Raw genomic sequence first — 27,662 nt, forward strand, 5'->3', positions numbered from 1 at the left:
GCTGTCGGGGTTTCTGGTGATGAGGACTCCTAGATATTTTATGTGGGAACGTGCCCATTTTATGTTGTGTTCTGCAGCCCAGGTTGGGGTCGTGGGGCCCTTTAGAATCAAAGCCTCGGACTTGTCAAAATCACTCTTTCCTTTATGACCTGTTCTCTGTTTATAGTCCGTTCCTGGTTTTGGCTTCAGAAATCTGTCAGATAAATCTGTCTGTGTAAACGCACCATTAGGGACCTTTTTTAACACTTAGGAAGCCACTGCAGGTGCTTTAGGTTAATTATTCTAATTTTATGAAATACTGTCTTTTGGGTTTTTCTTGGCTGTAATCCATAATAATCAACTTTAACAGAAATAAACACTTGAAAAAGTTTACTCTGTATGTAATGACTCTATAGAATATATAAGGGTCACTTTTTAAATTGAATTACTGAAAATAAAATAACTTTTTGTTGATATTCTAATTTATTGCAAACCACAGTATGTATAGTAATATCTCATGGGATAAAACAAAATGCTACAATAAAACTAATTGTTACAGAGATTAATATTTATTAGTTACAAACACTGGTAAAAGAACACGAATAAGGTAAAACAATGTACATCTGTGGACATATAGCAATGACAGAATAATATGGCCGAAGCTTCAAAGTAATAATCGTTGCTGACGTAATATGGCTTGTTGCACCAGGAACAAACAAAAAAATCAGAAACTATGGTAGAACCATGAACATGAACTGTATCCACCACCACCACCATTTTTGTTGACACTTTTCTTGGTTGATTCTCAGCAAATTATGACAAACCAATATAGAGGCGGATCCTTCAGCATCTGCAATGACTGTGGGTTTACGTCTACATATGAGAAACTAAATTACCAAATTCTATGTAAAGATTTAACATCGCATTTACTAATATATGACATTTTAGACTGAAATAATTGGTAAGTCAACCTTTTACAGAAAGTTACAAGAAATTACATTATTCTATTTATTGTTAGTTATAGGCTGTGTTCACATGGGTGATTTAAGGCCCTATTCCACGGAACGATAATCGTCCGGTGGAATAGAGTGCAACGATCAGCCGACATCGTTCATGTCGGCTGATCGTTGCAGTCGTTTGTTTTTCAACATGTTGAAAAACAAGCGACTGATATAGCAGCGATCTGCTGCCGTCGCTCCGTTGAATAGGAGCATCGGCAGCAGACGCTGCTATATCCTATGGGCTGCCCGGACGATCAGCGATCCCCCTCCCGCACTCACCCGCTCGCTGCAGCCGCGTTGAATAGCGGCGGCAGCGAGCGGGGAACGAGGAGCAAACGAGCGCTGAGAGCGCTCGTTTGCTCCTCTAAACGACCTGTGGAATAGGGGCATAAGGCTGTTTTTGTGTTATAAAGATGGAAAAATTTCTATTTATTTTTGAACTGAGAAAAATATCACATAAGCACAGGCTTACTTGAAGATAAAGATGGCAAAACGCAACAAAGCAGTATGTTTAGGAGGTAGGATTCAGCTGATTCATTAAATAGGCAGAAAACTTTCATAGATCAAAAGTACAAGCCTATAAAAAAAAAACTTTGTAATATATCTTATCAGAAAAAATGGTACCTTATCCTGCTATCAAGCATCCCCCCTTGCTAAATCTACTGAAAAAAGCTATAAACAAGATTAATAATGGGACGATATAGTGCTGCTCCTCATATACACACAGGATAGCTTATCCTGAAAATTTACCTGAAATTACAGGTATGCTTTGAAATCACTAGCGTAGATTTCAGCTACAATATACACAAGCTCTCTATCGTATATTGAAGTCAATCTGGCAAAAGTTTAGGCCACATCTGAAAAATAAAGTGTGTGAAATCACCCTTGAAGGGGTTATCCAGTATAACAAAGTCATGACTGTTTTCTTCCAGACAGCGCAACACCTGTCCATAGGTTGTATGTGGTATTACAGGGTAGCCTGAACCCACTGATTGGTGTATTCCAGTTTTTCTAAGAGAGCAGCCATGTTTTCTAATATTGTTCAACACCTTTAAAGAGGATGTACCATCAGGTACATCCTCTTTAATCTGACACACGGCTAGAACGGCGCCGTCACGGGCAAGCCGGTGCTGCGATCCGTTTTTTGATCCGCGGCCCGGTTCCCGTGTACTAGAGGGGAGGGAATTCTCTTCCACTGGGGGTGGCCCGGCCCGCCCCCAGTGCTTGAGCACCGGCCCGATACCCGTGGATAGAACGGCGCCGTACTGTTCTATCCGTGTGTCAGATTAAAGAGGATGTACCTGATGGTACATCCTCATTAAGCACAATATGTCTATGGAAACTTCTGTTCAGGTGACGGTAGCCTAATAATCACAAGAATTTCAACTCGACTGGAAATCCTTTGTCCATTCTAACGATAGAGATACCTGATTTTATGAAGTTGTATGTTTACCTCTGTTCCGAAAATGTGATAAAAAGGCTTGTACATACACACTGAGAAAGAGAAAAAGGAGACACCTCATGAGGCCTCTCTCACCACTGCCTCCTATAGATTGAATGTTCCACCAATCAGATTCTTCTTCATGTGATGTCACCGGTCTCTGGGCAGATTTCCTCTATGACGATGTTGCCTCACAGCTGCTGCTCTTCCTGATATCTTTATATCACCCTCCCATACATATAATGCAGCATGAAGGGGCTCAGTGAAGGTGGCGGTGAAGGTGTGTAAGTGTCTGATGGGGTCACACAGCTCATAAAACGACAGCCGCCCGGCCTCATAATCCAGACAGATCCTGAATCTATTACTGGAGATCTGGTGAGGTAACTGGATCTCTGTACTGTCATGTATTACTAAATACTGAGTATTACACCACCGCCTTCTACATAAACACCAGGACTTGTTATTATGACCAATGGCTGAGTACTCTCCCCTCCTGTCTATACTGGGATAACACATCCCCACCATCCACCATACTGACACATTAATATCCACATCCCAGTAATGTCGTCCTGAGGAGAATCTCCTGATGCTCATCACCTGAGGACAATACCGGAATCTCTCTGCTGTTTCTGGACGATTCTCTTTTACTTTTGTCCTGGTTGCAGATTTCAGGTCGTCTGATATAAACACATTATTATCCGCTGTGTTTACATCCAGTAATATGTGTGCAGGACCCTCCCCATAGATCCCTCCCTGCCCTGCAGCACCCCCAGTCCTGCCTATTATAACATCCCCCCCATATTCTGTACTTGACACAGATGAAGCTTGCGTATGACTGGGCTGAGATCGGACACTGGAGGGTTGTGGCATCATTGCTTTTAGTTTTGTAAGTGAGATGGTCTGTATATATGCCATTATATCAGAGATACCTGCTTGTAGCATCCCTGTAATCACATCCACATCTACATCATCATGTCCCCCTGTGTCCTCATCTCCTCCATCATGTGCTCCTGTGTCCTCATCCCCTCCATCAGGCCCCCCTGTGTCCTCATCCCCTCCATCAGGTCCCCCTGTGTCCTCATCACCTCCATCATGTCCCCCTGGGTCCTCATCACTTCCATCATGTGCCCCTGTGTCCTCATCACCTCCATCATGTCCCTCTGGGTCCTCATCACTTCCATCATGTGCCCCTGGGTCCTCATCACCTCCCTTCTTCTCAGGATCACACAAGTCACCTGTTTCTGGATCCTGTAAGACAGTCAGTGGATCCGCCATGTTACACAGCTCCTCAATGTGTCTCATCCTCCTGGACAGCTTGGCCTTCTTTATCTCCAGCTTCTGGATGGCATCAGACAGTGATAGTGACAGCTGCTCTTTCTGCCTGGAGATCTCCTTCAGGACCCTCTTCTCCAGGTCGTCCAGCCGTCTCCTGATGTCTATAAACAGGGCAGTGACTCTCTCGGCTTCTCCAGATGCTTTTTCTTGAGCTTTTCTCCTGCGCTCCAGCACACTCTGGACTTTTTCCTCAGTCTTCTCTCTCTTTGTCATCAGTTTCTGGAGAGCATTCCTCAGTTTCTCCTTCTTCTTCTCAGAGGCCTCATCCAGCATCTCCACCCGGTGTCCCTGATGTTTTCCATCCAATCTGCAGGACACACAGATACAAGCGGCGTCCTCAGTGCAGTAATATTCCAGGACCTTCTTATGGACAGAACATTTCCTCTTCTCCAGGGAAGTGCTGGGATCGGTAAGGACGTGTTCTGGTGACTTGCTGTGAACTCTCAGGTGATCATCACACAGAGAAGCCTCACACAGCAGACAGGATCTCACAGCAGGTACAGGAGAGTGAATACAGTAAGTGCAGCAGATCCCGGTGATCTCCTCCTGATGGGGCTGAGTAGACCGGAGACGTTCTGCTACGTTACACAGAGTTATGTTCCTCTGTAGTGTCGGCCGCACTGAAAACCTTTTCCTACATTCAGGACAGGAATAAACTCCAGACTCGTCCTGTGTATCCAGGACCTGATCAATACAGCCCCGGCAGAAGTTGTGTCCACATCTGAGGGTTGCAGGATCCGTATAAATGTTCAGACAGATGGAGCAGAGAAGCTCGTCTCTCAGATCAGCAGACGCCATGGCTTCAGGAATTACAAGACAGGAAGCTAAAGTGTATAGGGGGTGTGTTTAAGGACATGTGACCATGTGGGCGAGAACATTCCATTAACCCTATAATCTCCTAGATGGGAGAAGATGTCTCAACTTCAGAGTGTAAGCTCCTGTGAGCAGCCATCACTCATTCAGCCTCCTGCTTGTTCTCCTGTCTATGTTTATTTACCTGCTCTCCTTATTGTACTATAATATATAGACATGGTATTATTAATATGAATATACATTCTATTTTGGCCATGACCAGAAGTACATTGTTGTGTCTGATAATCAGCGATCAATGATTTTTTTTAAAAACATTTTATTCAGCAGTGTTTTTGATAGAATGACAAATAATACAGTCTGGATACACAGGGTCAATGATTTTTTGGAGTGTGGGAAACATGGGAAAAACATAAAAACTGATGTTGCCTTCTGTGAGATGTGTAAGAATATTTGTAACCGCTCTCCCTGTATCGCGTGGTGCTCAGTGGTAAGGGATTCCTCAATACAGAAACTAAATACTCCGAAAACTACGGCACTCAATGTGATCTTCAATGTATTTTGATATTTATTCTACTCAAAATCTGCATGTGGGCATGTTCCAACCTAAAAGTATAATAGAAAGGATCACAACCCGTAGAAATAGAAGCCAGCACTATCTGAGTTCCAGCCGTAGGTAAGATAACATGAAGACGTACGGATAGCTACTCAGACCACAGGATGTGCATCGACGTAAAACTGGAGCGCATAGCAATGACTTTATTATGCGGGGAGTTCTAGAAAACAAATTTGAACCTTCTCTCTTGTTTTTCTGTTTGAGTTTTGAGGTTACGAGGCTGGACTTATCCATCATTTTAGCCTTCTCAAAAGCCTCAGCAATGACCCTTTTAGGATAGGCACGTTCCAACAATCTTTCCTCCAAGCCTTGAGCCTGCCCCACGAATGAACCAATGGAATTATTAATCTGGGGAATAGAAGGGAATAGAAACCCTAACATGGGCTGAATGGGAGCTTGTGTTGTGAAGAATGGAGTTTCTTGCCATGGACTTTCTGAACACAGATGCCTTAATGTTACCATCAATTACTTGAAGTTGAACATCAAGAAAATCAAGAGATGTACCTCCTACTTTATATGTAAAAAACCTATTAACCCCGTTCTCAGAATTAAGGTAAGTAACAAACTCCAAGTGCCTTGATGTTTCCGGCATGCGGGTCAAGAATGTTATATACCAAATCATTTTAAAGTTTGGCTAACATGCAGGAGACGGGCGTGCCCATGGCAGTGCCAATCTCCTGCCCGTACCACTGATCCTTGAAAAGAAAGATATTATTGCACAAAACAAACCGGAGGGCCTCTTTCACAAAGTCCCTATATGGCTGTGACTGGCCACATCTGGTGAGGAACCAGTCCATCGCCTCTACACCCACATCATGAGGGATGCAGGTGTAGAGGCTCTCAACATCAATAGATGCCAACATGCACCCATCAGTCCAGTAAACAGAGTCCAATGCTTTCAGAAAGCCTCCAGAGTCTTTTAAATAGCCTGGTGTACCTGCAAGGAGTGGTCTTAAAGGGGTTATCCAGCGCTACAAAAACATGGCCACTTTCCCCCTACTGTTGTCTCCAGCTTGGTCGGGGTTTTGAAACTCAGTTCCATTGAAGTAAATGGAGCTTAATTACAAACTGCACCTGAACTGGAGACAACAGTAGGGGGAAAAGTGGCCATGTTTTTGTAGCGCTGGATAACCAGTCTAGGAATTGAGAAAGATACTCAGTGGTGGAACCTATAGCAGACACTATAGGGTGTCCAGGTGGCCTCTCCACACATTTGTGCACTTTTGGGAGGAAATAATAGAAAGGATGCTGCAGAGTATACATTATTTTAGAGTAAATGTCATATGTCCTCAATAGCACTTAAAAGCGGGGCCGCGCGGCGACCCCGCTTTGAAGCGCCGCGGTCCCGGTTGCCGCGTGTAGCCCGGGACCACCGCTATTAGCGGGCACGGTCTGATCGCCGTGGCCGCTAATCGGAGGCAGCTGTCAAAGTTGACAGCTGCCTCCGATTACCGGAGGCAACCGTTCCCTGGTGTCTAGTGGGGGAGATCGCTTCCTAGAGACGTTGTCCCGAAGGAGCGATCTCCCTGTCTGATGCCGGCCGGGGACTCGTCCAAGATGGCGCCATCCCCGACTCGGCACTCGTTTGTTTCCGGCAAACGAGTGCCGATCTCATTGATCTTTGCTGTATATCTATACAGCAAAGATCTCAATGAAAGATCAAAGTGTATATACTAGAAGTCCCCCAGGGGGAATAACCCTAACCCCAGGGGGGGGCATAGCCCTAACCCCAGGGGGGCTTCTAGTATATGTGTAAAAAAAAAAAAAAGTGTTGTCATTAGTAAAAAGCCCCCTCCCCTAATAAAAGTTTGAATCACCCCCCTTTTTCCAGGTTTTAAATAAAAGTAAACAAATAAATAAATAAACATGTTTGCTATCGCCGCGCGTGTAATCGCCCGAACTATTAATTAATAACATTCCTGATCTCGCGCGGTAAACGGCGTCAGCGGAAAAAAATCCCAAGGTGCAAAATTGCGCATTTTTGGTCGCATTAAATCCAGAAAAAAATGTAATAAAAAGCAATCAAAAAGTCGTATATGCGCAATCAAGGTACCGGTAGAAAGATCACATCATGGCGCAAAAAATGACACCTGACACAGCCCCATAGACCAAAGGATAAAAGCGCTATAAGCCTGGGAATGGAGCGATTTTAAGGAACGTATATTTGTTAACAATGGTTTGAATTTTTTACAGGCCATCAGATACAATATAAGTTATACATGTTATATATCGTTTTAATCATAACGACTTGAGAAACATGCATAACAAGTCAGTTTTACCCCAGGGTGAATGGCGTAAAAACAAATACCCCCCAAATAAAAGAAATGCGTTTTTTTGTTGTTTTTTTTTCAATTTCACCACACTTTGAATTTTTTCCTGGTTTCGCAGTGTACTTTATGCAAAAATTCAGTCTGTCATTGCAAAGTACAATTAGTGACGCAAAAAATAAGGGCTCATGTGGGTCTCTAGGTGGAAAAATGCAAGTGCTATGGCCTTTTAAACACAAGGAGGAAAAAACGAAAACGCAAAAACGAAAATGGGCCCCGTCCTTAAAGGGTTAAGGACACAAGAACGGTGATGTCATATCTCCAGTCCCAGGTGCAGCACACAGCAGGGCCTGGTGCTTTGTGATACCAGCAGCGGCATGGGGAGTGGGGAAGGTGAGTTTATGTTTTGTATCTTTTTTATTACCTCTCCCTGAGAATGTAGGTATAAAACATTCTGCTCAGACAACCCCTTTCACACGATGACTTAAAAAACAAGAAATAGGAAAAAGTTTAGTCTCTATGTATTAAGAATAGGTTACAGATACGGTAAATCTGAAAACTTTATTTTCTTGTATGAAATGTGCAGAGTATATGCTACCTTAGCCGGGTTCACCCGATGGCAGGGGACTGTCTGAGGTATGACCTGCTCCCTAATGATACATTGACAGGGTGTCCATTGGAAGGTCTCTGTGCAGGATGGTTTGAAAACACCACCCTCTCTGTAACCACACGTTCCTTCCTCCAAGATGGCCTGAGCTTATCCTTCTTTTCCATATCATTTCTAGGTTTACTGTTCCTTTTAAAATTCTTAAGAAAATAAACCTGCGCTGTGTGAACAGGACCTTACAAGGCATAGTCCAAATACCCAAATTAAGGGTAAGGGAGAAATCCAGCCTCAGCTAACTTCTCACAGGTGGTAGGGGAGAGAGTAACATTGAAGCATTGCTTACCTCTCCCTGTAGCGATGATGCACCATCTCACCAACCCCAGGATCCCTGCTGGTAGGCATTTCCCCCCAAGTTGTAGTGACATCAGGACTCAGGGGAAAATGCTTGACAGCCCGCTCAGCCAGTCAGTGATTTGAGCAGCGTCCCGCCCCAGTCACCCACTGGCTGAGTGGCCAGTCCATCAGCCGGGCCATGACGTCTGCAGCACCAAAGATCCAGGAGCCCTGCATGCATTCCCGGAGCGGACATCCGGTGTGGACACAGAAGAGGTGAATTAGTACCCTTTCTTAATTTCCCCCATGCCCCAGCCTTTAAAAAAAAAAAAAAAAAAAAAAAAGAGACAGTACTTCTCATTTAAAAGGTGATTCCCATGTAGAGTAGATATGCACTATTGACATTCTCCCAGTGGTAAGGCATAACTGAGAGATCGGTCAGACCCCACCTACAATCTTGAGTACAGTGACCCTCCATAGAGAATAAATGGTGCTGTGGCACGCATTTAGCAGGGATGTAAGGGTTCCCATACTTAGGTTCCCCCCGTGATCTCATCAGTCAGACCCACCACGATCTCTTAGTTATTCCCTATCCTGTGGATAGAGCATAACCACTTCAGATGAGAATAACCCTTTAACCTTTAACTTAAAGGGGTACTTCGGGCTGGGGGACTTTATTGCCTATGGCCGGGGAAGAGGTGGATGAGGGCAATGATGTCCCCTTACCTCCCCAGTTCCAGCGCCGTGTACCGGATCACGCCGCTCCCGGTCCGCGGTGCCCAGCCTCTTCCTGGTCTCTGCAGGGGCTTGAAACGTGACATTTCAAGTCTGCTTAGCCAGTCAGTGGCAGAGGCGGGATCCCACCTCTGCCACTGACTGGCTGAGCGTACTTGAAACGTCACGTCTCAAGCCCGAATCAAAGACCAGGAACGGCCAGGCAGCGCGGACCAGGAGCTGCGTGATCCGGTACACGGTGCTGGAACTGGGGAGGTAAGGGGACGTCATTGCCCTCATTCACCTCCTCCTCAACTGGTGTCAGAAAGTTATACAGATTTGTAAATGACTTCTATTTAAAAATCTCAAGTCTTCCAGTACCTTTTAGCTGCTCTATGCCCTGCGGGTACTGGTGTATTCTTTCTAGTCTCAGGCTATGTTCACATTACATGAACGACCGGCCGGATCTCTGCCCAGATCATCCCGGCCGGTACTTAAGTACTGGCCAGATGATCTTTCCGGCCGCAGGGTTCTGATGCAGGCGCATCAGCGCGTGCCCGCATCAGAACTCCCTGTAGGACACAATGAAGCAAGCGTCCAGAGCCACTCGTTTCATTGTGTGAACTGACATGGGTTTCTACATGTCAGTTCTTTGCGGCACCGTATGGGATCCCAGCCGGAGCGTATACTATGTGTATACGCTCCGGCCAGGATCCCATAGCAGATAAGGCAGTGTTCCACACCGTACAAAGTATGGCTGTTGTTGCTGATGGCAACAACGGCCGTACTTTTACGTGGTGTGAACATAGCCTCACGCAGAGCTCTCTCCTGCCACCTCTGTTCGTGTCAGGAACCCTCATCCAACATTCAACACACATTATCATTTTTTTTTTAAATTAGCAACTATACCCACCACTATTTTGATTGTCACTAGTGTTGAGTGAACCTGTCAAAATGTTCAGGTTCGGCAACGTTATCTAAACCCGAACGCTCAGCGTTTTATTTCCTGTGGTTGCAGAAGTTTGATATCTCCCTAGGGAGTCCTGAAAAATATGGACGCAGCCTATGAAAACTTGGTCAGGTGATAGTAGCAATATACTTAATTATAATTTCCCTTTTGTCAAAGTTGTACAAAAATTACAAAGATTTGATGTAGATAAATAATTTAAAAAAATTGTGTGTCTCCATTCCAAAAATGTGATTAAAGGGCTCATACACCCTAAGGCTGGGTTCACACTATGTATATTTGAGGCTGTATTTGTGAGGCTGTATAGCAACCAAAACCAGGAGTGGATTGAAAACACAGAAAGGCTATGTTCACATAATGTTGTAATTGAGTGGATGGCCGCCATTTAATGGCAAATTTTTGCTGTTATTTTAAAACAACGGCTGTTATATTGAAATAATGGCAGTTATTTACCGTTATATGACGGCCATCCACTCAATTTCAACATTGTGTGAACAGAGCCTTTCTGTGTTTTCAATCCACTCCTGGTTTTGGTTGCTATGAGGACCTGACTTGAGGACCAAATACTGCCTGAAGTATACAGTGTGTGAACCCAGCCTGTGGCTATGTTCACACTGCGTACACTGGAGAGTACACACATCGTATGCGCTCCGGCCGGGATTTGTGCGGCGCCAGAAGAAAACTGACATGTCAGTTTTCTGTGGCTGGAATTCAGTGAATTCCGGCCGCAGAAAGACCTGTCAGTTCACACAGTGAAGCGAGCGGCTCCAGCCGCTTGCTTCACTCTGTGCTATGGCAAGCTCTGATGCGGGCGCATGCTGATGCGCCCGCATCAGAGCTCCGCTGCCGGACGGATCATCCGGCCGGCACTTAAGTACCAGCCGGGATGATCCGGAGTAAGACCGGGGTCACGGAACGGCCGGATGTTCACGACGTGTAAACTTAGCCTAAAGGGGTTATCCCCCTCTCTTGTCTCCAGTTCAGGTGTGGTTTGCAATTAAGCTCCATTTACTTCAATGGAACTGAGTTTGAAACCCCACCCAATCTGGAGACAAGAGAGGGGGAAAAAGTACCATGTTTTTAAAGCATTGGATAACCCTTTTAAGGCTATGTTCACACACTGTATTTTTCCCTCAGTATTTTGGTCAATATTTTGCAACCAAAACCAGGAGTGGATTGAAAACACAAAGGCTATGTTCACACACTGTTGAAATTTAGTGGATGTCCGCCATTTAATTCCAAATAATTGCAGTTATTTTAAAACAATGGCCCTTGTTTTGAAATAACGTCCATTATTTGCCATTAAATGGCGGCCATCCACTAAATTGCAACAGTGTCTGAACATAGCCTTTCTGTGTTTTCAATCCACTCCTGGTTTTGGTTGCAAAATACTGAGCAAAAATACGGAACAGGGCCCGATCAACAATGTAAACGAGCACCAATCTGCTAGATTGGCGTTTGTTTACTGGGCCTATTCCACCACCTTATAATTGTTTAGCGAGGGCTGCAGGGACATTGTTACCGATGTCCTTGCCGCCCTTGTTTCATACTTTACCTATCCAGGCTGCAGGTCTTCTGCGGCAGCTTCGGAGTGACCTGTCTGAGCTGACAGACCGCTCATCCAATCACTGGCCACGGTGGTCCCGGACAGTGATTGACTGAGCATTCTGTCAGCTCAGAAGGGCCACTCCAAAGCTGCTGCGCGCGGGACCGGGAGAAGAAGCGCAGAAGACCTGCAGCCTGGATAGGAAAAGTATGATGTTTTTAAATCGTCGGTCACCCGCCGCGCACCACTATTTCTCATAGCAATGCGCGGTTGGCGACCGATTTAGGTTGGAACCTAAATGAACGATCATCGGCTGATCAATGTCTTTATTCCACGGAGCGATAATGGGCCGAATTGGGTCGATTCGGCCGATTATCGCTCCGGGGAATAGGCCCCTAAGAAAGAGAGGAGACTCTTCATGAGGCCCCTCTTACTACTGCCTCCTGTAGGTTGAATGTTTTACCCTTCAGATTCTTCTCCCTGTGATGTCACCGGTCTTTGGGCAGATTTCCTCTATCATGATTCTATGAGGATAAACCGTACTGCACTCTCCTCATAGTAAGTTTTGATGTTAGTGGTTGGGGATTCCTCAATCCCCCTAGTACTGGAAAACAGGGAACAAGCTACTCAAGTTTAGATGCAAGTGACACAGTTTTTTTTACAACAAGAAATTACAACAACAATTTTTATTACAAGAAATTTAGGTGATGCTACTGGGCAACGTTTCGGTTGGATCCCCCAACCTTCCTCAAGCCTCTGTAGCTCTGTTCATGTTCTGTAATGGTGTGGTGTCTATAGGCTGGCGTTCCTTTATGATGAGGTCTCCTCATAGCTACTGCTCCTACGTAAAATCTTTATAGACCCTCCCTGTACATATAATACAGCATGAAGGGGCTCGGTGAAGGTGGTGGTGAAGGTGTGTAAGTGTCTGATGGGGTCACATAGCTCATAAAAGGACAGCTGCCCGGCCTCATAATCCAGGCAGATCCTGAATCTATCACTGGAGATCTGGTGAGGTAACTGGATCTCTGTACTGTCATGTATCACAAAATACTGAGTATTACACCACCGCCTTCTACATAAACACCAGGACTTGTTATTATCACCAATGGCTGTCTGTTCTCCCCATCTGTCTATACTTGGATAACACATCCCCACCTTCCACAATCCAGACTCCCTAATCTCCACATCCCAGTAATGTCGCCCTGAGAAGAATCTCCTGATGCTCATCACCTGAGGACAATGCCGGAATCTCTCTGCTGTTTGTGGACGATTCTGACTTACTTTTGTCCTGGTTGCAGATTTCAGGTCTTCTGATATAAGAAGATTACTAGCAGCTGTGGTTATATCCAGTAATATGTCTGCAGGACCCTCCCCATAGATCCCTCTCTCCCCAGCAGCCTCAGTTCTGACTATTACACCATGGCCCCCATATACTGTACCTGACACAGGTGAAGCTTGTGTATGACTGGGCCGAGATTGGACACTGGAGGGTTGTGACCTCATTGCTTTTAGTTTTGTAAGTGAGATGGTCTGTAGATAAGTCATTATATCAGAGATACCTGCATGTAACATCCCTGTAATCACATCCACATCTACATCATGTGGCTTATCATCTCCCCCTGTGTCCTCATCCCCTCCATCATGTCCCTCTGTGTCCTCATCACCTCCATCATGTCCCTTTGTGTCCTCATCACCTCCATCATGTTTCCTTGTGTCCTCATCACCTCCATCATGTCCCTTTGTGTCCTCATCACCTCCATCATGTTTCCTTGTGTCCTCATCACCTCCATCATGTTTCCTTGTGTCCTCATCACCTCCATTAGGTTCTCCTGTGTCCTCATCACCTCCCTGCTCCTCAGGATCACACAGGTCACCTGTGTCTGGATCCTGTAAGACAGTCAGTGGATCCGCTTCCTTACACAGCTCCTCAATGTGTCTCATCTTCCTGGACAGCTTGACCTGCTTTGTCTCCAGCTTCTGGATGACATCAGACAGTAACAGTGACAACTGGTCCTCCTGCCTGGAGATCTCACTCAGGACCCTCTTCTCCTGGTCGTCCAGCCGTCTCCTAATGTCTATAAACAGGGCAGTGACTCTCTCAGCTTCTTCAGATCCTTTTTTTTGAGCTTTTCTCCAGCGCTCCTCCACACTGTGGACTTTTTCCTCAGTCTTTTCTCTCTTTGTCATCAGTTTCGGGAGAACATTTCTTAGTTTTTTCTTCTTCTTCTCAGAGGTCTCATCCAGCTTCTCCACTCGGTGTCCCTGATGTTCTCCATCCAATCTGCAGTACACACAGATACAAGCATTGTCCTCAGTGCAGTAATATTCCAGGACCTTCTTATGGACAGAACATTTCCTCTTCTCCAGGGAAGTGCTGGGATCGGTCAGGACGTGTTCTGGTGACTTGCTGTGAACTCTCAGGTGATCATCACACAGAGACGCCTCACACAGCAGACAGGATCTCACAGCAGGTACAGGAGAGTGAATACAGTAAGTGCAGCAGATCCCGGTGATCTCCTCCTGATGGGGCTGAGTAGACCGGAAACGTTCTGCTACATTACGTAGAGTTATGTTCCTCTGCAGTGTCGGCCGCACCGAAAACCTTTTCCTACATTCAGGACAGGAATAAACTCCAGTCCCGTCCTGTGTATTCAGGACCTGATCAATACAGCCCCGGCAGAAGTTGTGTCCACATCTCAGGGTTACAGGATCTGTATAAAGGTTCAGACAGATGGAGCAGAGCAGCTCGTCTCTCAGATCCACAGACGCCATGGCTTCAGGAATTACAAGACAGGAAGCTGAAGTGTATAGGGGGCGTGTTTAAGGACATGTGACCATGTGGGCGAGAGCATTCCATTAACCCTATAATCCCCTAGATGGGAGAAGATGTCTTATCTTCAGTCTAAAGTTACAATGAAGTACAGAACATTTATTTTTGTAAGTTTATTTGGCCATAACCAGAAGTACATTGTTGTGTCTGAAAATCAGGGATCAATGATTTTTTTTAAATGGGGGAGAAAACCTAGAGAAATACAGGAAAACATAAAAACTGATATGTCTTCTCTGAGATGTGTAAGAATATTTGTAATTGCTCTCCCTGTATCGTGTGGTGCTCAGTGGTAAGGGATTCCTCGATACAGATACTAAATACTCAGGAAACCACAGCACTCAATGTGAACTTCAATGTAAGGTGATATTTATTGCACTCAAAATCCCCATACTTGCATGTTCCAACAGACAGTGTAATAGAAAGGATGCTGCAGAGTATGCATTATTTTGGAGTAGGTGGCAATGTTTCGGTCCCCCTGGACCTTTCCCAAGCTATAACTCTCATGTAGGAGCGGATATATGAAGCCCTGGTGGATGCCTCAACCAATCTGATACTGATGAATGATTAATGTAAAGTTAAAGAGGTTGTTGTCAGGAATGGGCCTTTGCATTCCTCAGTTCGGGTTGTGCGGCGTAGGAGGCACCTGGTCTGAACAAGGTTCTGTTTTTATTTTGTTCAGCCGTGCCACCCGCTTTGCCTCTAAGTCTCCTGGCAATGCAAGAGTTACTCTGCTCTCTCCTAGCTAGTGACTGTACCACCAGGCCCAGGCTGAAGCACTGGAGGCGGGCCAACCCACCCTAGTGGGAAAAAACTCCAGCCCCTCCATGACGTGACTCCATTAGAATCAATGGAACCTTGTCATAGAGGGGCTAGGGTTTCCTCCCACTAAGGGTGGGTCGGCCGCCTCCAGTGCTTCAGCCTGGGCCTGGTGGTACAGTCACTTTAATTAGTGCTGAGCAGTGTGGTGTTTCCTTTGACTGGCAGGTGTCTTTACCAGTCAGGGTCTTTGTGGATCTGAGCACCGATCCAATGGAGATCTGGACCAGGATCCTGGTCCTCATAAATAGTCAGCATGGCCAGCAGAAAGTTGGGAAAAGTAGGAGGTCGTGGGGATGTCTGATCTCTACGATGGGCTCTATTCATTCCTATGGAACGACCATAGAAATGGTCGCATGGAGTATGCCAGAAGAGCGATGTACTCGGCTCTTTCCGTCAGCTCCATAGGAATGAAAAGAGCTGTGGGTCGTGTGCCGGCTCTATTCATAACAGAGACGGCGTGGCTCGGTATGGAGATCGGCCCCCCGTGACCGCCTACTTTTCCCCTATCCTGTGGGAATAACCCTTTAACCCTTAACTTAAGCAAAAACAAAAAGTATGTATTGTGTTACCTGATATTATTTCCACAAGTTGCTTAAATAAACCCTTTATTACTAAATGACCAATTGTTACAGAAACTAATATTTATAATGGTGCGTTTACACAGAGAGATTTATCTGACAGATCTTTGAAGCCAAAACCAGGAACAGACTATAAAGAGAAAACAGGTCACAAAGGAAAGACTGGATCTATCCTCTTTTCAAATCCATTCCTGGCTTTGGCTTCAAAAATCTGTCAGATAAATCTCTCTGTGCAAAGGCACCTTTAATTAGAATTATTATTTTCTGAATGGGATAAAGTTAGAGATGAGCGAACCTGGAGCATGCTCGAGTCCATCCAAACCCGCACGTTCGGCATTTGATTAGCGGTGGCTGCTGAAGTTGGATAAAGCCCTAAGGCTATGTGGAAATCATGGATATAGTCATTGGCTGTATCCATGTTTTCCAGACAACCTTTGAGCTTTATCCTAGTTCAGCAGCCCCAGCTAATCAAATACCGAAAATTCGGGTTCGGATGGACTTGAACCCGAACCCGGTTCGCTCATCTCTAGTTAAATGGTCTAGTTTTTTTTTTCAAATTAACTGGTGTCAGAAAGTTATACAGATTTGTAAATGACTTCTATTTAAAAGCTTAAGGGTCCATTTACACAGAAAGATTATCTGACAGATTATCTGCCAAAGATGTGAAGCCAAAACCAGGAGTGGATTTAAAAAGAGGAGAAATCTAAGGCTTTCCTTTATGACCTGATCTCTGTTTATAGTCTGTTCCTTGCTTTGGCTTTAAATCTTTGGCAGATAATCTGTCAGATAGTCTTTCTATGTAAATGGACCATTAGTCTTCCAGTACTTATCAGCTGCTGTATGTCCTGCAGGAAGTATGGCATATTCTTTCCAGTCTGACACAGTGCCCTCTGCTGCCACCTCTGTTCGTTTCAGGAACCCTCACTATTTTGGTTGTCACTAAAGTTATGCTGATCGCTCAGCGTTTGATTCCCTGCGGCTGCAAAAGTTTGATACCGCCATAGGGAGTCCTGGAAAAAATGGTCTCAGGTGATAGTAGTAATATAATTATAATTTCTGTATCATAAAAGTTGTACAAAAATCGCAAAGATCTAAGGAATTACATAACTAAGGTGTAGCTAGCCTATCCTGCACCTGGGGCAAAGACTTAGGGGGACATTTATTAAGTCCGGCGTTTTCTGCGCCGGACTTAAAAATGTCCCCGCAGCTCCAACGGTACGGAGATTTATGTAGAGGCGGACTGCCTCTACATAAATCCTGTGCGCGCCAGGAAACCTACGCCATCTGAGGACTGGAGTTGGTTTCCTGCTTATTTTTACATTAAAATAAGCCCCCCCTGGCATACCGGTCGGAAATGGGCCCGATGCGAATAATTTATTCGCAAAACGGCCATTTGCGAATAAATTTATTCACATCGGGCCCATTTTCAACAAAAAATACGCATTTTCCCGTTGATACATCTCCCCCTATGTGTGCACCCCCCCCACACACCTCAGTGCTGACAGCCATAACTGCACACTTCACTGAAGGCCACTATACAACACCTGCTAAGTATAGTGCACAGATCAAATTTTATTAATTAGATGCCTCCATGTCGTAGACACGTCAAACATTTTGATCGGTCTGGGTCTGAGTTTTCAGACCCGTACCGTTGGGGAGAACGAGCAGGGAGAAGACCGCGTTGCAGTGCGCCCACTCTTCTAAAAGGGCTCGTACATACACCATGAGAAAGCTAGGAGGCTCTTCATGAGGTCACTCTCACTACTGCCTCCTATATGCTGAATGTTCAGCCAATCAGATTTTTCTCCTTGTGATGTCATCGGTTGCTGGGCAGATTTCCTCACAGCTGGTGCTCTCTCCCTGATATCTTTACAGAACCATCATATACATGCAGTGCAGCATGAAGGGGCTCGGTGAAGGTGGTGGTGAAGGTGTGTAAGTGTCTGATGGGGTCACACAGCTCATAAAAGGACAGCCGCCCGGCCTCGTAATCCAGACAGATCCTGACTCTATCACTGGAGATCTGGTGAGGTAACTGGATCTCTTTACTGTCATGTCTCACTGAATACTGACTATTACACAGCCATACTCTACTCAAACACCAGGACTTGTTATTATCACCAATGTCTGACTGGCGCCCCCTCCTGTATATACTGGGATAACACATCCCCACCCTCCACCATCCTGATCTACTGATATCCACATCCCAGTAATGTCGCCCTGAGGAGAATCTCCTGCTGCTCATCACCTGAGAGTAACCCTGGAATCTCTCCGCTGTTTCTGGATGATTCTGCTTTACATTTGTACGGGTTGCAGTTTTCAGGTTGTCTGATATAAGGAGATTATTACCCGCTGTGTTTATGTCCAGTAATATGTCTGCAGGACCCTCCCCATAGATCCCTCCTTTTCCCCCAGCACTCCCAGTCCTAACTATTACACCATAACCCCCATTTTCTGTACCTGACACAGGTGACGCTTGTGGGTGACTGGGCCGAGATCGGACACCGAAGGGGTGTGACCTCATTGTTTTTGTCTTTAGATATGTCATTATATCAGAGATACCTGCATGTAACATCCATGTAATCACATCCACATCTACATCATGTGTTTTATCATGTCTCCCTGTGTCCTCATCACCTCCCCCCTCCTCAGGATCACACAAGTCACCTGTGTCTGGATCCTGTAAGACAGTCAGTGGATCCGCAATGTTACACAGCTCCTCAATGTGCTTTATCTTCCTAGTCATCTCGCTCTTCTTTATTTCCAGCTTCTGGATGACATCAGACAGTGATAGTGACAGCTGCTCCTCCTGCCTGGAGATCTCGCTCAGGACCCTCTTCTCCAGGTCGTCCAGCCGTCTCCTGATGTCTATAAACAGGGCAGTGACTCTCTCGGCTTCTCCAGATGCTTTCTCTTCAGCTTTTCTCCAGCGCTCCAGCACACTCTGGACTCTTTCCTCAGCCTTCTCTCTCTTTGTCATCAGTTTCTGGAGAACATTTCTTAGTTTCTTCGTCTTCTTCTCAGAGGCCTCATCCAGCGTCTCTACCTGGTGTCCCCGATGTTCTCCAGCTGAGCAATATACACAGATACAAGCGGCGTCCTCAGTGCAGTAATATTCCAGAATCTTCTTATGGACAGAACATTTCCTCTTCTCCAGGGAAGTGCTGGGATCGGTCAGGACGTGTTCTGGTGCCTTGTTGTGAACTCTCAGGTGATTATCACACAGAGAAGCCTCACACAGCAGACAGGATCTCACAGCAGGTACAGGAGAGTGAATACAGTAAGTGCAGCAGATCCCGGTGATCTCCTCCTCATGGGGCTGAGTAGACCGGAGACGTTCTGCTACATTACGTAGAGTTATGTTCCTCTGCAGTGAGGGTCTCTGCGGAAACTTTTCTCTACATTCAGGACAGGAATAAACTCCAGACCCATCCTGTGTATTCAGGACCTGATCAATACATCCCCGGCAGAAGTTGTGTCCACATCTCAGCGTTACAGGATCTGTATAAAGGCTCAGACAGATGGAGCAGAGCAGCTCGTCTCTCAGATCAGCAGACGCCATGGCTTCAGGAATGACAAAAAAGGAAACGAAATTTGTATTGTATAGGGCGTGTTCCAGGACATATGACATTGTGCAACTTGTGAGCGACAGCATTCCATTAACCCTATAAACAAATCAACAACATCACGGCCAACCTATATATATATACACCGTATTTTTCGGGGTATAAGACAACCCTCAAGTTTTCCACTTAAAATATAGCGTTTGGGATAAACTTGCTGTATAAGACTCTTCCAACACAAACCAAATAAAATTTAATATAAAACATTAGACAGCAGTGAGATCTGAGGAGGCATGGCTGACTGCTGTCTTAACATGTTCGGGATGATAGCTTTCTCGGTATTACAAGCTGAAGGCTTACGGTAACTGGTTGTAACTAATTTATCATCCTTTCTCTTTACTACTGTATCGGAATTCTATCTTTGCTATTTTAATCTTGCTCGTAAATGACATGTTAAACCTGTTCCTGTTTAAATAGGTGACAAATTTCCTGAATGACTTCGGTGGGTCTTTCCAGATAAGAAAAATGCCATCCACAAAGTGATAATAGCAGCTTATCGCTTTCGTGAATGGATTCATTGTATTAAAGATGACTTCTCTTTATAATTTTGCTAAGAAAAGATTTGCTGTGGTGCATGCAACTGGTGTACCCATTGCGGTACCATTTACTGGTTGATACCACGTATCATTGAACATAAACACATTATTATTACCTAAAATAAACGCAAGTGCTTCGCAAACAGAATCAACAAAATGAGTACTTTTTCCCAATCTGGTTGTAGTGATCTGATTACTTCTACACCCAGGGGTCGGGGTATTTTCGTATAAAGACTTTTAACATCTACAGTTGTTAAATATGCCCCTTGTGGCCATACTGTGTCTTCCATTGCCTCTTAAAAAAATCATTGGTATCCTTTATCAATGCTGGTATGGGCGTAATAGCACAACATCTACATATTGGGATGAGGGTTCAGTTACTGAGCCCACCCCGGAGACAAGAGGTCTACCGGGCGGAGGCTCACCAGGGATTTGTGTATCTAATGCCCCTATTCCACTGGTCGTCAGAGGAGCAAACGAGCGCTCTCAGCGCTCGTTTGCTACTCGTTTCCCGCTCGCTGCCGCCGTAACTCAGCGGCTGCAGCGAGCGGGTGAGTGCGGGAGGGGCGGCGGGGAGCTGCCCGGGGGATCGCTAGATCGTCCGGGCAGCCCTTAGGATATAGCAGCATCTGCTGCCGACGCTCCTATTCAACGGAGCGACGGCAGCAGATCGCTGCTATATCAGTCGCTTGTTTTTCAACATGTTGAAAAACAAGCGACTGCAAGGATCAGCCGACATGAACGATGTCGGCTGATCGTTGCACTCTATTCCACGGGACGATTATCGTCCGTAGCGGCCGATATCGGCCGAATACGAACGATAATCGTTCCGTGGAATAGGGCCTCTAGGGACGAAATACCAGCATGGATATTTGGGAGTGGGACGTAATAATTTCTCAGCCCTAATTTTGGATATTACACCCAATTCTGTATATTTACGTAGTAATGACAGAAGTTTATCTTTACTTGTGCTGCTCATCGTGGCTGACCTTACCCTGGCTTACCAAGTGCAGGACATCCTGACAGCACGGGCCTGGCATCAGTGGTATGACACCGGTGGTGTACTCTGGATGGATGAGAGGATGAGGTCAAAGGATAAAGCATCTGCAGAAAGCACATGGGGGCACCGAAGAGGCAACAGTGCCATGTCCTGGTCAATTTTCTGCTGCTGCATCCGGGAAGCACATTAATCCAGTGGGCTGTGTGTCCAACATGTCCATGACTATATCTGTAGCTCCACATATAGGAGCTGAGGTGCACCTGATTGGACACAGAGAGTCCCAAGGACTACCCAACCTTCTGCGGCACATAAGTGAAAAAATGGAACTACCTTATTGGAAAAATAATGCTTGATTGGGACTCCAATTCGAAAGGACACAGGCCATCAACTCTCTACATGGTTTTGAGTCGACTACCTGGAACGAGAGGGACTGCATGAAAATCAACCTTGCCTGATGACAATTCCGTTTCTGTGCCATAGAGTGACTGCTGGCATATCGCTGGTTTCTGGCCAGTGCATGTGGTGTTTGATCGCATGGAGTAGTAGATTGCTACCATGGTGCTGACTGCAGAGTGTGATGTGCAGAATATTATCAATACCGCCAATATCTTCCAAAGTAGCAGAGGTTTAAAGCAGCAGTATACAGGAGGACAAGAGTATAGAGGCAGTATACAGGAGGACATCAGTATAGAGGCAATATATAGGAGGAGTGAGGCAGTATATGGGAGGATAGAGACTAAATACAGTTAAAAAGCAGATACGCAGTGCACAGATATACACAGTTTATCAAGATCAGTGTATTGGTACACCAGTCCTAACTAAATCCCTGTTTCTGTGTTCCAAACCACATGTCTCTCAATAAATATGGTGCATGTGCTGCAAAAAGAAAAGAGAAAACAGCCCTCTGGATTGTAACAATATATAAACACATTTTCTTTACATCAGGACCGTAAGGCTGACAGTGGTTTTTTTATGTTTATATCCTGTGAGCGTCTCTGCAATCCGCTCCATAGCCACTAGGTGTCAGCAGGTACCACTCTTCTCCTCTCCTCACTAGAAGAGGCTTCTCTACTTGGCCTCAGTTGGAAGTTCCTGTATTCTCTTCAGCTGCCACAAGATGGCAGTAACAGCACATTTGGTGCGTGGGGTGGGGGTGCAACATTAGATGCAGAAGATGTGGGTACTTGTCCAGCTCCTGACCCCAAACCAATTTCTGATTTTTGCAACAAGGTCAGGTCTGCAGGGTGTATTTAAAGGGTTGTCCAGGCAAAATTTGAAAACAAAAAGAGGTTGGTGAAAAAAAAACAGTTAAACTTACTTATTCTGATCCCTTAAAGCAACTGTTTCACCATCCTTGGTCCCTTGCTGGTCTCCTCTATTGCCCGTTTTCTGTGACATCATGGACCTGCAGGAACTGCCCGCTCAGCCAATCAGTGACTGAGGCAAGACACTGCTGCAGCCACTGATTGGTTAGGCAGTTCTTGTGGGGCCATGGAGGGGTGTTGCAGCAACCTCAAGGGATCGGGATGGGTAAGTTTACTTTGCTTGTTATGTTTTAACACCCCCTACCTGCCTTTGCTTTTTATTTTGCCTGATCTACTTCTTAACCCCTTAGTGACCGCCATGCTGCCTTTTCACGGCGGCCACTAATGGGCTTTATTCCGATGAATACGCCTTTTAACGGCAGGCGCATCGGAATAAATTACCACCCGACGGCGGCTGCAGGACGGGTGATCAGCGGTCAGTGTGACAGCTGACACCCTCCTGTAACTGCCCGCTCCGGGCAGTTTAACCCGTTAAATGCCGCTGTCAAACCAAGACAGCGGCATTTAATGGGTCCCGTTGGATCCCGGACGGCGCCGCAGATCCACTTACATGATTGCGATGTCCCGCGGCGCCGTCCGGGGTCCTAATGAAGGTCCCCGGGGTCTCCATGGAGATGCCTGATGCTGACAGGGGTGGCCGTGGCTATTGCCTGTCAGCATGAGGCATGATACAATACACTGCAGTACATCAGGTACTGCAGTGTATTGTATCAGTGATCTAAGTATTTTACACTAGTGTACAGTAATGTACACTAGTGTAAAAGTAAAAAAAAGTGAAAAAAAAGTGTGCACCAAACACAACACAGCCCCCCCAATAATAAAGATGCATTACATTCCCCATACACAATAAAACGTGACATAAAAGTGATCAAAAACACAAATCATATACATATTTGGTATTGTTACGTCCGTAACGACCCAATCTATAAAACTATATCAATATTTATATCGCACGACACACGCTGTAAAAAAAAAAATAAAAAAAACAGTACCAGAATAGCAGTATGTTATCAATCCACTTTAGAAAATACGTCATAAAAGAGATCAAAAAGTCATATACATATAAAACTTGGTATCAATAGAAACTACAGATCTTCCCGCAAAAAATAAGCCCAAAACCAGCTCAAAAGATAAGAACGCTATGGATCTTGCAATGCGGCGACAGTTTTTGTGGGTTTTTGCTAGGAAGATAGTTTCTATTGCGCCAAAGCGGTAATAGTTAAAAAAAACTATACAAATTTGGTATCGCCGTAACCGTAGCGACCCAGAGAATACATGTATTATGTTATTAGTGACCGCCGATACGGATTTTTACGGCGATCACTAATGGTCTCTATTCTGCTGCTATCAGCTCTTTATGGCGATGGTGCAGAATAGTGCAGCGGCGCCGGTAATGCCCGCAGCCCCCTCCTCTCTGCTACCGGAGGTCGCTGAGGGGTTGGGGCAGAGTGTGGGGTCAGTCCCGGCAAGTCCCCTCACCGGCGATCAGTATAACGGCGGCCACCGGTAACAGACATTGCCACCACCCCAGATTGCCCGTAACCACCCCAGATTGCCCTAACCACCCTAGATTGCCTGTAATCTCCCCAGATTGCCCGTATCCACCCCAGACAGCCCATAAACATCCCAGACAGCCCATAACCATCCCAGACAGCCCATAACCACCCCAGATTTCCCGTCACCACCCCAGATTGCCCGTCACTACCCCAGATTGCCTGTCACTACCCCAGATTGCCCGTAATCTCCACAGATCGCCTGTAATCTCCCCAGATTGCCCGTATCCCCCCCGATAGCCCATAACCATTCCAGACAGCCCGTAACCACCCCAGATTGCCACAGACTGCCTGTAACTACCCCAAATTGCCTGTAACCACCACAGATTGCTCGCAACCACCCCAGATTGCCCGTCACCACCCTAGATTTCCCGTCACCACCCCAGATTGCCCGTTGCAACCCCAGATAGTCAGTGAACACCACCAGATTGCCCGTCACCACCCCAGATAGCCAATAACCACCCCTAGATAGCCAGTAAACACCCCAAGATTGCCCATAACCACCCCATACAGCCAGTAAACACCCCAGATTGCCCGTAACCACCCCAGATTGCCTGTGACCACCCCAGATTGACCGTAACCGCCCCAGATTGGCACAGACTGCTCGTAACCACCCCAGATTGCCCTTAACCCCACCAGATTGCCTGCTGCCACCTCAGATAGCCAGTAAACACCCCGAGATTGTCTATTACCACCCCAGATAACCAGTAAACACCAACATATTGCCTGTAACTAAAAGGACACCCCTTCTCTTCTGAGCCCTGCTGTGTGCCCATACAGTGGTTTATGCCCACATATGGGGTACCATTGTACTCAGGAGAACCTCCGTTACAAATTTTGGGGTGCTTTTTCTCCCCTGTTCCTAGTGAAATTGAGAAATTTCAAACTAAACAAACATGTTATTGGAAAAATTAAATTTTTTTCATTTTTACAGTCTAGTTTTGAATACTTTCCTCCAATACCTGTGGGGTCAAAATGCTCACCACACCCCAAGATGAATTATTTGAGGGGTGCACTTTCCAAAATGGGGTGACTTTTGGGGGGGTCTATTCTGCTGACACTACAGGGGCTCTGCAAACGCACCTGGCGCTCAGAAACTTCTTCAGAAAAATCTGAACTGGAAATGCTAATTGGCGCTCCCTTCCTTCTGACCCCGGCTGTGTGCCCATACAGTGGTTTATGCCCACATATGGGGTATCAATCTACTCAGGAGAACCTGCGTTACATATATTGGGGTAAGTTTTCTCCCCTGTTCCTCGTGAAATTGAGAAATTTCAAACTAAACAAACATATTATTGGAAAAATTCTATTTTTTCATTTTTACTGTCTTCTTTTGAATACTTTCCTCTAATACCTGTGGGGTCAAAATGGTCACCACACCCCAAGATGTATTCTTTGAGGGGTGTACTTTCCAAAATGGGGTGACTTTTGGGGGGGGGGGTTCTATTCTGCTGACACTACAGGGGCGCTGCAAACGCACCTGGCACTCAGAAACTTCTTCAGCAAAATCTGAACTGGAAATGCTAATAGGCGCTCCCTTCCTTCTGAGCCCTGCTGTGTGCCCATACAGTGGTTTACGCCCACATATGGAGTACCATTGTACTCAGGAGAACCTGCGTTACAAAATTTGGGGTGCATTTTCTCTCATGTTTATTATGAAAATGAGATACTTTAATCTTAACAAATATATTATTGGAAAATTTCTATTTTCCATTTTTTTCCGGCCTAATTGTGAATACTTTCCTCCAGCCCCTGTAGGGTTAAAATGGGGTCACTTATGGGGGTTTTCAGTATACAAGCCTCCTCAATCAACTTAAAAAAATAACTGGTACCTAAAAAAAATCAGTTTTGGAAATTTCATGAAAATTTGATAACACCCTAAAAAAAGTGAAATATGTTTACGAAATGAAGCCAGAATAAAGAAGACATATTGATAATGTGACTTACTAACCAATTTTTGTCATGTGCCTTTTTTTTTTAGAAGCAAAGAATTTCAAAGTTCGTAAAGTGCAAAATTTTCAAATTTTTCATTATATTTTGATGTTTTTCACAAAAAACACACAAGACAGTGACCAAATTTTGCCACTAACATAAAGTACCATATGTTACAAAAAACAATCTCAGAATCGCTAGCATACGTTAAAGCATCACTGAGCTATAAGCGCATAAAGTGAGACAGGTCAGATTTTGAAAAATGAGCCTGGTCATTAAGGCCCAAACAGGCTTGGTCCCTAAGGGGTTAATATGAAAGCGATTCCGAGTCCTGACCCTTTCGGTTTTTTTCGGGTACCGGGTCAGATGTATACCCAACACCAGGGGTTACCATGACATAGACCTGAATATTCCCCTCCCCCCTTGTTACCATAAAGATAACCTGAGGACAGGGGTGTTGCTGTTTTGCAAGAAAGTAGATATATATTTTTTTCTAATCCCAGATACCCCTTTAACTACCTTTGGTCTCCAAGGTGGCCGCACCCGGGGAAGTAACCAAAAAAGAAATAGCTGCATGTAAATGTAAAGAAAAAAACTAAAATAACACATGTGAGAAGAGGTGGAAATCCCGCTACCGATCACGCATAACTTTCCCATCAGACTCGCCCTAATCTCTTAATTCTGTGCATTGTCAATGACTTTGTTAGAGACTTAACTTGTCAGATTCAAGCAAACAAACGTATAGGCGTGTACCAGGTTCAACCGGTCACGCAGGTGAGGACTGTCCAGGTGTACGTGTCGGGGGCAGGAACGTCACTATCACCGTTACTGGCGCACTGTTCTCTGCTGCACATCATGCTATATGTCAGCAAATTGCCAAAAAGGGATACCAGCTTATAGCCCGATATGTTTCTGGGGGGCGAATAGACACACAACCCCAGCTTGTATCTACATGACAACAGTTTCCAATAGTAAGTGATGGAGGATCTCCCTGCCATATTGGAGAATGAAGCTGTGCAGGGTATATTCACCTCAACTGTGCGGGTCTCAAAGGCGTGGCAGACTACACTTTGGGGGGGATTTACGAAGACCGGCGTACAAGTACGCGGCAGGATTCACTAAGAGGCGTACGCTGCTTAGTGAATCCGGCCGGCCGGGCGCCCGAATCTGGATTTGCTTCATGATTTGCGCCTGCGAGAAGGCGTAAATCATGATAAATGAGGCGTGAGAGGAGGCCACGCCTCCTCCCCGCCTCATCACGCCCCCGCATTGGGAAAGCGGGGCGCACGGGAGGCATACGCCAGGGAGAAGGGGCGAATTTGCACCTTCTCCCTGACATACGCCTCTGGCGGAGGCTTCATGAATCCCCCCCTTTGAGTCCTCCAAGGAATAAGGAAAAGAACTAAGCAAAGTCTCAAACTACGTTTGGCCCCTTCAGTCAGTAGGCATTGCCCGGATGTTGGTTGTTTTACTGCTGTTGGGCTATTGTTGCTGTTATTGGGGCACTGTGTCTATTACGGTTCGGTATACTGTTTTTATTTGTTGTTGTAGTATTATGGTGACAGTATGACTGTGTATATTAATTTTATTGGTCTACTTCTATCTTACTGTTAGGAGAGGATAAGTTATATTATGTTATGGAGGTACTGAGGCTGCAATGGTTTCTGGAGTGCTGTAGGTTGTACGGCTATTGTGGCACTCTGACTGTTGCTCTTACTAGGATAACATTGGTTTTATAGTAACAGACAGAGACAGCGCCATTGACTCCCTCCCTGTCAGTCACTCTTGTGGCCGCAGCGCTCACAGGAGGCCACTCTCCCCTTCTGGTGTCGCCGCTCGAGTGGCGT

The 27,662-nt window shown here is 45.6% G+C and overlaps 3 protein-coding genes across 3 annotated transcripts; all 3 read right to left on the bottom strand.

The window, feature by feature from the left end:
- Positions 1–526: 526 nt before the first annotated feature.
- LOC138788273 (E3 ubiquitin/ISG15 ligase TRIM25-like) lies at positions 527–4,588 on the bottom strand. Its single transcript, XM_069966000.1, has one exon. The coding sequence runs from the start codon at positions 4,552–4,554 to the stop codon at positions 2,572–2,574; it is 1,983 nt and encodes a 660-aa protein (XP_069822101.1). The 5' UTR covers positions 4,555–4,588; the 3' UTR covers positions 527–2,571.
- A 7,660-nt stretch (positions 4,589–12,248) lies between these two features.
- On the bottom strand, positions 12,249–14,403 carry LOC138788278 (E3 ubiquitin/ISG15 ligase TRIM25-like). The gene has a single exon (XM_069966013.1). The coding sequence runs from the start codon at positions 14,389–14,391 to the stop codon at positions 12,427–12,429; it is 1,965 nt and encodes a 654-aa protein (XP_069822114.1). The 5' UTR covers positions 14,392–14,403; the 3' UTR covers positions 12,249–12,426.
- A 3,007-nt stretch (positions 14,404–17,410) lies between these two features.
- Positions 17,411–19,411, bottom strand: LOC138788334 (E3 ubiquitin/ISG15 ligase TRIM25-like). The gene has a single exon (XM_069966101.1). The coding sequence runs from the start codon at positions 19,406–19,408 to the stop codon at positions 17,687–17,689; it is 1,722 nt and encodes a 573-aa protein (XP_069822202.1). The 5' UTR covers positions 19,409–19,411; the 3' UTR covers positions 17,411–17,686.
- Positions 19,412–27,662: the final 8,251 nt, after the last annotated feature.

This window comes from Dendropsophus ebraccatus, chromosome 1, assembly GCF_027789765.1.
Source record: "Dendropsophus ebraccatus isolate aDenEbr1 chromosome 1, aDenEbr1.pat, whole genome shotgun sequence".
Classification (NCBI taxonomy): domain Eukaryota; kingdom Metazoa; phylum Chordata; class Amphibia; order Anura; family Hylidae; genus Dendropsophus; species Dendropsophus ebraccatus.

Coding starts and splice junctions, on each gene's coding strand:
- LOC138788273 (XM_069966000.1), bottom strand. CDS start 4,554: ATGGCGTCTGCTGATCTGAGAGACGAGCTTCTCTGCTCCATCTGTCTG.
- LOC138788278 (XM_069966013.1), bottom strand. CDS start 14,391: ATGGCGTCTGTGGATCTGAGAGACGAGCTGCTCTGCTCCATCTGTCTG.
- LOC138788334 (XM_069966101.1), bottom strand. CDS start 19,408: ATGGCGTCTGCTGATCTGAGAGACGAGCTGCTCTGCTCCATCTGTCTG.